General features: G+C 31.5%; 1 protein-coding gene across 1 annotated transcript; it reads right to left on the bottom strand.

Moving 5' to 3' along the window:
* Window positions 1–4,460: 4,460 nt before the first annotated feature.
* LOC131028794 (calcium-binding protein KIC-like) lies at window positions 4,461–5,196 on the bottom strand. Its single transcript, XM_057959142.2, has one exon. The coding sequence runs from the start codon at window positions 4,892–4,894 to the stop codon at window positions 4,538–4,540; it is 357 nt and encodes a 118-aa protein (XP_057815125.2). The 5' UTR covers window positions 4,895–5,196; the 3' UTR covers window positions 4,461–4,537.
* Between the last annotated feature and the right edge of the window lie 7,222 nt (window positions 5,197–12,418).

Raw genomic sequence — 12,418 nt, 5'->3', positions numbered from 1 at the left:
ATTTTTAATGATATGATAGTATGCTATAGGCATGCTAGATGTTAGAGATGTGATGAGAGCATGCTCTTTAAATTTGAGCATCATTAATGAAGATATTCTATGACTATTAAGATTGTCTATTTTGTTTGAGGAGAGCACTTGCCTATTTTTTTCTCAATACTTGGCATAAAAGTGTTTCAATTTTTACACCTACAAAAAACCCCAATACTAAACCTTATATTATAGTGGAAACAAATTCATTGATGAACATTCATGTAAAAAGATTTGGCTCACAAAAGAAAGGTAAATTCAAAAAATATAAGTGTTGAGATAAACCAATGAGGAACACATGATAATCTAATTAGATAATCAACCACCACCCAGATGGAAATGCATACCTTTAAATTATTCCACCAATTTTTTAAAAAACTTTAGCCAAAATTTTTAGAGCGTTGATTTCTGTGGAGGAAGATTTGTGTAGATGTCGAAAGGATGGCACTGAGACTTTACAGTGCATACTTGAAATTTTTATGAAGTGTTTTCTAGAAAAATAAGAATGATGCAGTTTTCTTTTAAATATGTTTGGAAATAAAAAGTGACAGTTTGAATATATCTTCTGAATTTTTATTTTTTTGATCAATAAAGGCAGAGTCGAGTTTTATATTATCTTCTGAAAAATTGAAAACAAAACTAGAAGAAGAAAAGGAAGACTAAAATCAAAGTAAGTAACACGAACAACGATTTCCAAGGTTTTGTTGGCATATGTAGTCTTACCACAATCCAGTTAGATTGTATGAATTAAAAGAAATATTTGACTTATCGTAATCAAATTTGATTGTACTAATTAAAACAAATCTTCGACAATATTCAAACTGTATACTCGCATGAAAAGGACTATATAGAGGTAAGGGAAAAATGAAAAACAGTTTATAAGAAAGATAAAGGTTTCAGGTTTAAAAGGTCTTATATGTAAGTGTTAGTAAAACAAGAAGAGAAGAACATAAGATAAACACAAAATAGTAGAAAAGAAAATCAGAAAACAAGAACGAGAGACGAATTTATAGTGGTTCAGCAATTGCTTACGTCCACTCTCAAAGCAAGGATCTATCACATTAACTGATATCAATCTTACATGACCATACACATCTTATTTATACATTTATTCAGCGATGAACGTAGAGTTGGGGAAGCCAAACAATCATATGACCGTTGGGCTTCATATACCCAACCGTAAGCTTTATCAAACCCTAAAATTTAGGTGGATTTTGTCAGAATTTTTCAGTTTTGAGGATTAATATTTGTAAATCTGATAGAGGGTTGAAGTTCTAGTTTCAATCAACCTATAACTTGAATAGGTTGATTGAAACTAAATGTAGATAAGGTTTTAGGTCTAACAGACTTTATCAAACCCTAAAATTTAGGCGAACATTCAGAAATATATAAAATTTCAATCCTCTCAAATCCTAAAATTCTTAATAGACATTCAAATTTACAAATAATGAATCTTCAATAAATACTTGCAAAATCAATTGCCTTACTAGAGAAATGCAAAATGGCTTCCGCTTCCAAAGAATGAACTACAGGCCTTTGTCTAATATGGAAGAAATGGGGATGAGATTGGTGACAAGGTACAAAAACCATGCAACAAAATTATCTGAACCATGTGGTAGGTAAAACACTTGAACCTATGGGGCTTAAACAAGCATACAATATGCATTGAGCCTTAGTGTGTTGGACAATTTCCTATTAAACACCAGCATATGAATTCAACAATCATTGAGTGGAGAGAAACAAAAATATTTAAAATGAATATAAATAAACCCAAATTATTGGACGTTTAGGGTTTTAACCAAGGGTTGAAGCTTTTTTTTGTTTATTTTTCCAAAAAATGACACTTGAAAACAAGGCATTGAACAACTGACTTGGATGATTGGAAAAGAGAGAAGCCAAAGGTGTTTATAAATGTAATGAAGTAAAGGGGCCTTTGACTTTCACTAACACCAACTCGTCTTTAAAAGATGAATGGTGGCTATGCATCCATCTCCTATTGTTGGAACCAATTCTACCACCCAAACCAAAGGGACATGAGTACTTTGTCCCCCTTGCCAGTGAATTGCCCTTTGCACAGTCAGGTCCAGATGATATACAAGGGTTATTGAAATGATGGGTAGAATTCATTAAGTCTCCTAAAGTGTCTGCCACTAAAGTGGGTCACCAACAAAGGTGGGAGTAACATTAGTTTACCTAGCAATTTATTTTGTTGAAGAACCTACCCAAATGTAATGAAGACCATAGACAAAGCCAAGGGATGCTTTGCAAAGAGTTGCATCAAAAGGGCTCATAAGAACTAGTGCTACATTTAAGAGCACCAGCAACCCCATAAACACAATTACAAACATGATGAGAACCTGGTACATCATTCTTTGAGCCTTGTCCAAAGTTTTGGATGGTTGTGAAATTTATAAATTTCAATGATTACATAAAAGTTGGCTTATATTTTGTAACAAAGTTCTAAAGCAAATTAGTATCAATTTTTTGAAAAAAACAACATTATGGAATGTTTTTAAAAAAAAAATCTCTACTCATCGCTTATTGGTTAGATTTTTTAATAGAAAAAGCCAAAAACTTGAGCAAAATAAAGAGTGACCAATCAAAAAAAGTAAGAAAATAATGAAAAATAAATTTGGAAATCCATACTTGTGCAAACTATAGAATAAGCATTTAATTTTTCATTAGCACAATTCTCAATAAATGATTAATTGCATTAGGTTGAATCGAAAACATTAGTCTCCTGCTTATAAGGCATGGACTAATTAATACTGAATAATTTTATTCTCTTTTATTCCTCTCTACAATTTTATTGTATTCTTATTTTATCTACTCTTTTATTCCTCTATTGGCAATTTTTACTCATTTATCCTTATTTCTTCTACTTTATTGTTCCCCACCTTTTTTTATCCTTTATTTCTGGGTTTGTGATTCCTATATTTACAAATATGAGAGGTTGTCTTGATAAGGTAGTTCAAATTTTTAATATTGGCTTGCAGAATGATAAATGGGAATGCACTAACATAAAAAAAGAAATATATATCATAATTAGCACCAAACAAAATTTATAGAATGTTAAATAATGAAAAAAATAAAAATATATTTGCTAGCAAACAATAAGAATTGTAGATTTTTCAGCAAGCAATGTTGTTGGAAAATGAAGCGGGAAGGAATTGGTGTTGACTAAGTCTTATCTATACAACTGAGGTAATAAGAATTGATTAGACTGCAATTATGGGCATGAGATGTATGGATACATAAATACATTCTAGGGGTTGAATAGCCGTTGTTGGTTGGGTCCTACAGTGCTAAAGTATTTTTTTGCAGTCTCTCATGATATTGAACTATTCAAGTTACTCCTTGCACACTGTGTACGAATATAACAAAAATATATGTATTAATGTTCCCATTTTCCACTTGTATTGTGTAAGAATGAGTGATAAAACTAAGGTCTAGAGACCATTTGGAGTGTCTACATGTGATATTTCCAATGTCCATACTTCAATCTGTCCACAATAAATGAGAAGTAGTTTTGAAAATATTGAGCTTCCATAGGTTGTAGAGTTTTAAGAGCGACACAAGATTTTTCGCATAATGTAAATTTGGTAAGATTTAGTATAGCCATATGACTGTGACAACTTTGATTGTGAAACATCTTTCCGATGACCTCAATATGGTTTGACGAAGTGCTAAAGAAGTTTTCGAGAGCATGAGACAAGTTTATCGACTAGCCATACGCGAGCTATCTCGCAAGAGAAGCCTATTGGCTAATAATAGTTTAGTATCTTGAACCAAATGCATTAAATTTAAATAATAGTTTAATAGTTTAATACGTTTTTTATTTTTTTTTGCTCGGCAAAAGGCCTAAGTCATATTTTATTAATAAATAAAATTACAATCTCCACTTAGTGCGGGCGCCGATAGGAAAGAGCGGAGAGGAGAAAACCTCCGGCCTTGCTCGGGACCATAGGTCCAATCAGTAGCTAATATCATTTATTGAGTTACATATATTCCTTTGCAATTTCTTCATTCTGCCTTTTACCAACCTTCATTGTGTATTGTTGCCGCTTTTGCCATATTTTCTGCTAATACTTTAATATTTTAATGTCATTCAAGAAATTAATAAGATTTACTCAAATAATATTTCAAAATTCATTGTATCTCGAATTAATTGTCATATTAATTTGTTATTTGGCCACCTCACTTATGTAATAGTTTAATGTGAATATCAAAATTTTAAAAATAATTTAACCTCTAATGAGTGTTTCAAAAATGATTCAATAGAAAAATAACTAAATGTTTAAATGATGATAAAACATTTTAAAAACTTTTGAAGTATATAGCTGTTGGTATTTTTCTTTTCAATTGTGTACCATTATTGAAAACCAATAAAAATCATATATGCCGAATATGAGAAGTTAACCAGGGCAAAATTCTGAAATATGCAGAGGCGTTAAAACACTGTAAACTCTGTATTAAGAAAAAATGAATTTAGATACAATCTACAAGATCAATGTATACACAAATATTTCAGCGCTTCTTCCATTTCCTCGGTGAGTGCTTTCTGCAACCACTTGTCGGCCTCCGCCATGAAAGAGGGGCTAAGCCGAACCATCAGAACGCAAAATTCGTGCTCATTTAGGGCTCCGTCGCCGTCTAAATCTCCCTCCTGCACCATCGCTTGTGTTTCTGAATCTGTCAAAGATTCAACCCCTAAAACAGCAGAATTTTTCCTCAGACTTTCGACGGTGATCAAACCCCGTTGTGGATCCGCCAGTGAACGAAACCACTTACAGAGCTCTGCCATTAAACCTGCCCCGCCCAATTTCTCGGCCATAATTGGGAGGAAATCTTGGAATTCCACCATTTAAGTAAGCTTTTGTAGCAGGAATTGCAATAGGGAGAAAGGATTGGAATATGGATTGCAGAGAAAGCAGGGGAGTTGTTATAGCATCCATCGCCGACCAGGCGAACAGCAGAAACGATGAGGAAAAACTCCTTTGCCGTGTAGCCTTCTGGATCCAGTTGGAAACTTAAAAAGAAATCGTCAAGAAAGAATAGAATTTTGAAATTGCCAATTGCACACAGCTTTCATCCCGCCCAGTTCGCATGGGGTGGGAATTTCGTTGAAGCCTCCATCGAATCGACGGATTCATTTCAGACGACGACTTCAAAAATGAGGACAACTTTGTGTGGACAAAGGTTTTTTTGGGTTGCATTGAATCAATGCATAAGTTTTTTGTGTGGTCAAAGTTTTTTTATTTTTTATTTTTTTTATTGAACTAATGCTCTATTCAAAATGTGTCCAACGCTTTGATCAGCCATGTGTTTCATCTGTTTTGTGCTGGATGTTAGGTGAACACTAGGTGTTTTACATATAAAAATGTACTCTAATATACAATAGCTTCATTTAAAGTTACATTCATATTCAAGTCATCTTTGCATTATCAAGGTAGAGCTAAGGAAACAATAATATGAATAGGTTTTGTAATATTGGTATTTGGAAAAAAAAGTTGTTTAAGCGAATGGGTATTGGGTAATAGGGATCATGTTTTGAAGGATATTTTGAAATGGCTATTTTTTGACTTGTGGACATAAAATGGATCTTAGAATGTTTGTCACTACACAAAAGCCAAAACAATAGATAAGCAATTAAATCACATATAAAGACAACTAAAAGAAATTGTTGAAATGTAATGTACCATTTAGAAGCTTAAGGTGCATGAAGTTAACTATAATAGCTATTGGTGCACTTCCCCTAGTTCAAATTCAAATATCATATAAATTTTGAAAGAAAAATTACAAGCTTCCCATCCCACCAATAAGTCACAATCATCATTACTATCTCTCGTGTTAATTTGTTACTGGTTGCAAAAATGTGCTATAAAAGTTAAGAATACAAGTTTATATAATGGTTATTGTTTTATAGATATAGGCTTATTCTTATGATATTCATTACCATTGCTCTCATTTGTAGTAGTTTTTACACTTTGCAAATTATCCTCACAAAAGTTACGAGGTAAAATTTGTCGCAAGCATAAAACTAGCGCCTGCACCAAATGGAGGTGCAATGGTAACAACAATAGTAATATATGCTAAAAAATTTCTTGGCTTGAATATAATATAAGACCATGCTCTTGTTTCAAATTGTCAACCCACCACAATAACCAATAATATTTTTCCCTTTGCGTGCAACATAAGATTACTACTAGGTGACTCCCTTGTAGCTCTAAAAACCAAGACAAAATGATTGGGTTCAAAATTTCTAACCAACTATAGCATGTGTTACTAAGCGATCTCAAAAATGGATTTTTATGCTCTAGTAATGAGAAATTTAATGAAAAACACTTAGCTGCTGATAAACGATGCTTAACAAGGGATCAATCTCTTCTCACGCGTCACAACTCTATAATCTCATTAAATTTCATTTCCTTTCCCTTCGTTTGTTCCAAATCATTGAAACACAAAGACATTCTTCATAAATTATAGAGAACACAAAAATATGGACTTAAGAGGAAGGTGGCAAAGCACTTAACATGTCTAAATTGTAGTAAAAAATCAAAGCCAACAAACACTTTGAATGGTATAAAATCAAGAGATTATGCAATGAGAGGAATAGAGAAAACATAGGATATGGATTGAATACTCTAAACATCTTGACCTTATTATAGATCATAATAGTAAGGTAAGAGGAATTTGTGAAGAGGTATCTATAGATTAAAGGATGAGTCCCATTAAATATTTTTTTATTAAATTACTTAAAATCTAAATAAAATAAGATTATGAAGTAAATTGAATTCAAATCTATTTTTTAAATGTATCACATGAGCATCTTTGAATTTGATCTTTTAAAAAATCAATTTGATGTTTTCACCACATAGATGAAGACATAACCATCATCTGTTCAATCTATTGCCTCCCAAATAATACATTATTTTAAAGAGATTAAAAATAAATTTTGATTTCAATAATATAAAATATTTTCATTATGAATTATTAAATATTTTATATTTTATATTTTCACTATAACATTCATGCTCTCATCTTCATTTCAATTTCACGAATAATTTTTTCCTATAATATAAACAAATAGCACATTACTATAACAAATAAAAACTAAATTTTCATATCAATAATATAAAATTTATTAAATAAATTTTATCTTTCGCTATAACATTCATGTATTCATCACCATTTTGATTTCATGGATATATATTTTTTTCTATAATATAAACAAGTGACACATTATTTACAAGAAAAAATAAAAAGAAGATTTGACTCCAATAATATCAACAAATATATTCTCTACTATTTATTAAGTAAGTTTTACCTTTTCACTATAACATTCATGCATATATTATCATTTTGATTTCATAAATAATTTTTTCAATAATACTGTGTTGAGAGCCGAGGACTCATCATTTCAACCCAAAATTATGACTCATCATTGAAGTGAATATCGACACCATGACAATCACTCTCCAATATGTTAGATTTGTCCACTTTTGATTTCAACTGCATGTGAAATCTTTTCATCATCAACGTTTCAAATCATACTGCATGATCCATCATCAAAATGAGTGAAATAGATATAGTCGTCATACTCTGCCAGCTATGACTTACTTAAGTAGAGTTTTTGTAGCTGGCATTATTTCCACCGAAGCCCACAATAGTGACTTGACTAAGAAAGGCACCAAAGTTTACAAATACTTGGTGGGAATGAGAATCGTAGTGTTTGTCTCCTTCCAAAGGCTACGCACAGATCATAACTTTGACTGAAGCAAATCAAGATCTGAAGGCTGCAAGATTGTCTCTGGGAACGTCAGGAGCAATTTCATAGATAACATTCGCTTTGAAGCCGGGTGAACTCACAAAGCTAGTTCCCACTTTTTGGTACGTCCTGATTTTTGTTGAAATCATACATTTTAAAAAAAATATAATGATTTAAGCTTTAAGAGGTCCCATTTTAAGTAATTAATTGAAGAGGGTTAAATCAAAGGCTCTTAGATCAAAATTTCTTGGATAGAACCTCTCTACTTCTAAATCATACCTGCAATAGAGTCTCCTTTGCATCTATCAAATGTTGATAAAAAACCACTTTTACATTAGCTTTTGGGGGGTCAAATTAATTCATTTAAAAGTTTTTTTTTAAAAAGTATTTAGTCCTTATTATAATATTTCTAAATAGTATAACAATTAATATATTTAATTTCATTATTATATTTTTATTTTATTTCTTATGAATGTAGGTTTTTCACCGAACATGAACTTCTTTGTTCAATGCATTGGGAAAAATAGTAAACTAATTCAAAAAAATTTGAAAAATATCTATGCACTAGGTGTTGATGTTTTCTTTCCAACAAAAAAAAGAAAATTGAATTTTGATATATATAGAACAAGTTATGTGTTCAAATGTACACCTATATCTAAATTATAATTAGTCGAACTTCAAAACTTAATAAAATGAAAAATATTCAACATATCACTATCAAACCAACTGCATGCCCTGGGTATTGATGTTACAAACCAAAATTCAAAATAATTAAGTTTTTATCATTTATACATAAAAAAATTATGCATTTCGAGATACACATCACTCTTAAAAAATGTTGTGTGCTGTAAAAAACTACTTTTTGAGGGAGATGGAAAAATCAATAAAATTTTATTCAAACAGATTTGAAAAAATATATTTAGAATCTTCAAACAAGATGTTATAAATCACTAGTTTATATCATCTTCAAATTCTTAACGGTTTAAAAGTTATATGTGTCGGAAAGTGAAGGTTTTTTTCAAAATATTCATATAAGTGTCAAAGTTGGTCAAAAAGTGGGAACCAGTATTGTGAGTTCACCCAACCCATGTTTAAGAGATCAACTAACATAGATATAGTTTTAGAGAATTTTAATTATTTTATATAGAATCATTTTTTTATAAAAGCAATTGGGTTTATTTTTGTTTTACTTAAGGGTTTGAAGGAATGTTGGTTTTTAAAGGTTTTATGCATGTTTTTTCAGAAATTTAGGATTTTACAAATTATAATCATTTATTTTCTCATTTTTGTGAACAAGTGTGTTGAATTGTTAAACATCTTTGTTAAATATTATGCATTTCAAAAGGTTGATGCAAAAGAAAACACACACAATTAAATTCAGAAATAACAATAAAAAAGAAAAAAAATATGTGAATTGATAGTATTGTATCTTTAAGCCATCTACAAACCCTAAATGACAAGTCACTAATTATCACTAGATCATTAACATTTAGAGTAAACAATTTGTCATTTGATAATAGTTTTGTTGTAAATGATAAACAAAACATCAACTATTAAGATTGTGATCATATGAGCGCAAATTAAAACCCAACACTATTTATTTTTTAGTTGATTAGTTTTTATCTCACATATTGTATTATGAGATTAAAGAAATTAATGAAAGATGATAGATATATGATTTTATCCCTACATCATTTGGGTAATTTAGAAGTTGGGCTAAAATTATAGAATTGAGTAGGCCTTATAAATTTTGAGCATCTTTGATGAAGTTAACATATGATCACTAAGATTTTCTATTATTGTTTGAGGAGAGCAAATATATATTGTGATTTGTCTTTACAACCTACCTTTTTTTTTCCCAAAATGTAGTATGAACGTTCACTAGTTTAAAGACATTTAATCTATAATTTTAACATGTTACAAAGATAAACTAACGAAAAAAAAAAGTTACTTATAAGTTATTATACACTAACTTGTCATAAATTAAATCATATGAAAACTCCACTTTGAGTTTTTTGGTATATATAATATATATCCAAATACATCTATCAATTCCAATTATTGTTTGATTGAAATTTAAAAAGATGTTTACCTATATGGTATGTATTTAAATCAATGGAGTATTCATTTTTAATGATACGATGGTATGCTATAGGCATGCTAGATGTTAGAGATGTGATGAGAGTATGTACTTTAAATTTTAGCATGATTCATAATTTTTGAGCATCTATAATGAAGTTATTATATGACTATTAAGATTGTCTAGTTTGTTTGAGGAGAGCACTTGCCTATTTTTTTCTCAAAACTTGGCGTAAATGTGTTTCAATTTTTACACCTACAAAAAACCCCAATACTAAACCTTATATTATAGTGAAAACAAATTCATTGATGAACATTCATGTAAAAAGAATTGGCTCAAAAAAAGAAAGGTAAATTCACAAAAAATAAGTGGTGAGATAAATCAATGAGGAACACATGATAGACGAGGTAGAAAGAATGGTAGAACAAAGGGATGCCAAATTGGTAGAGCAACCAATCTAACTTGAGAAGGAAAAACCTCAAAAAACGGGATCACTAGACCAAAGTAATACCAAAATTCACCATGGGTGCTAACATAATCCTACTAGGTGGTTTCGCAAAGGAGAGCCAATAGAAACAAAAGAGTGGGCAATTTCAAAAAGCCAAAGAAAACCATGGAAAGATTGGGCATGGTAACCCCCAAAACCAAGAGAAGAAAAGGGAAGTTGGAAAGCACCCCCACACAAGAGGAGCAAGGGTTTTGTGATCTCATCCAAAACCCTAAAGCCGACATAGAATCACCTAAGCACTTGGAATTTTTTCATAAGATAGAGTTGATCAAGCAACACTGTAGAAAGGATTGTAAACTGGTGGATGAAAAGCTTTGGAGGTCAGGTTAGTGCTAAACTGATCTCCCAAAATTTCTTCCTCATTGAATGCATGGATAGATTTTTGCAACAAGAAATTTTGTTTGGAAAACCACTGTTCTTTAAGGGTTTTTGTTTCCATTTAATTGACTAGGAGTCAAATTTGACCCCCAAAAAATACCATTGGGATATTTCCATGATGTGTTAGATTAGTAGGACTACCCACTGAATATTGGAACCTCAACACCCTTAGAAAAATTTGGGGAAGCCCTAGGGTCTTTATCGATGTGGAAGAAGAATTCTTTTTCGATAAATCGAGGTAGAGGGTAAAATCCTAGTGGACATTGAACAAGATCTATCTTATTTAATGATAACCTAGAAGTCATAAAAGAGAAGATAAAATGGTTTCAAAGAGTGGAGGTCGACGTGAGTTGAGGGTTGAAAATGCATCCTTGAGAAGAGATTCAAGACTATTTGTTCCTCCAAAATGGATTGGAGGGATGTAGGAGAGCCCTTCTCACCACTAGTAAACCCTAGTAGATCCACAAAATTGCCAATGAAAAATCAAACTCAAAATAAGGATACAAAAGGCAAAAAACCCATTGATGGAGAAAGATGTCAAGGGTGGCATTAAGAAAAGGTAGATATCGCACATCTCGACATTGAAAATTAGGGAACCCTAACTACTCAAGACCCTTACCATTACCAATGAGATTTTGAGACTTAGTGATGGGAGCCAACACAATCAGAACACTCAATGCATTGAAGGAGGTAACATAGAGGAGGAAATGAAGAAGAGGTAAGAAAAAGAACTAACCTCCCTCTTAGAGGAAACATTAGCCCTGCAAAGGGACATTAGCCTACAATTAAGGGAGATTGAATCAAACAACTCTCCCTTAGTAGTGAGCATAAGGATGAAAGAGGGCAAGGAACACACGGTATTGAATAATGAAAGAGAGAAAAGAGGCCAAATTGTGGAGGAAGGTGAGATTGTGGAGGATGGATCTTATGGTTGAGCAATAAATCCTGAAAAGGTTTAGATTCACAAGCATAATCACTCCCCCAACCAAGGGTAGTCCTGAATAACAAATGGGAAGTGGGGAAAAACAAATAGGCAAGGAATCTTGGGAAGTAAACAACCCTTAAATCTAGTTGCAACTGAAAGATCCTAGGTGAATATGCCTCTAGAAATGGAGTTAGAAGTAGGAGATATGATCGCCTCTCTAGAACTGGAAGCATGTTGTGATCTATTGGGTCTAATAAAGGTACAAAAGAAGGGGATATAATCAAATTAGGTGATAGACAATGAACACCAAGACGATAAACTAAAAGAGAAAGTAAAATATAATGTTCGTGTGTATTAAACATCTACAAAAGACATTTATTGAACAATAATAATGAAAAAAAACATACCAAGTAGATTGTAGGGGCTAGCATTCTAACCGGAAGTAAAGAGTGCATTAACCAATAACACTCACATTTTAAAAGTAAGCATAACTCAACACAACATTTGAAGAAATGGTGAAATCTAATGCACCAACTAATTAATCTACCTTCAATCCTAAGGTATATTACAAGAGTAACCTTTATTCGATTTTAAGAAAATATAAACATGCACAAATGTAAGTTTTTGGTTTAAATGAAATGTTTTGGGTATTTTATTAAGTTCATTGTGATATTACTCAATACAATCTTAACATTACTAATATATTTGAGTCAAAAGTTTTACAGATTC

The sequence above is a fragment of the Cryptomeria japonica genome, chromosome 5 (genome assembly GCF_030272615.1).
Source record: "Cryptomeria japonica chromosome 5, Sugi_1.0, whole genome shotgun sequence".
In the NCBI taxonomy this organism is placed as follows: domain Eukaryota; kingdom Viridiplantae; phylum Streptophyta; class Pinopsida; order Cupressales; family Cupressaceae; genus Cryptomeria; species Cryptomeria japonica.
This window is presented reverse-complemented; position numbering and strand designations above follow the sequence as displayed.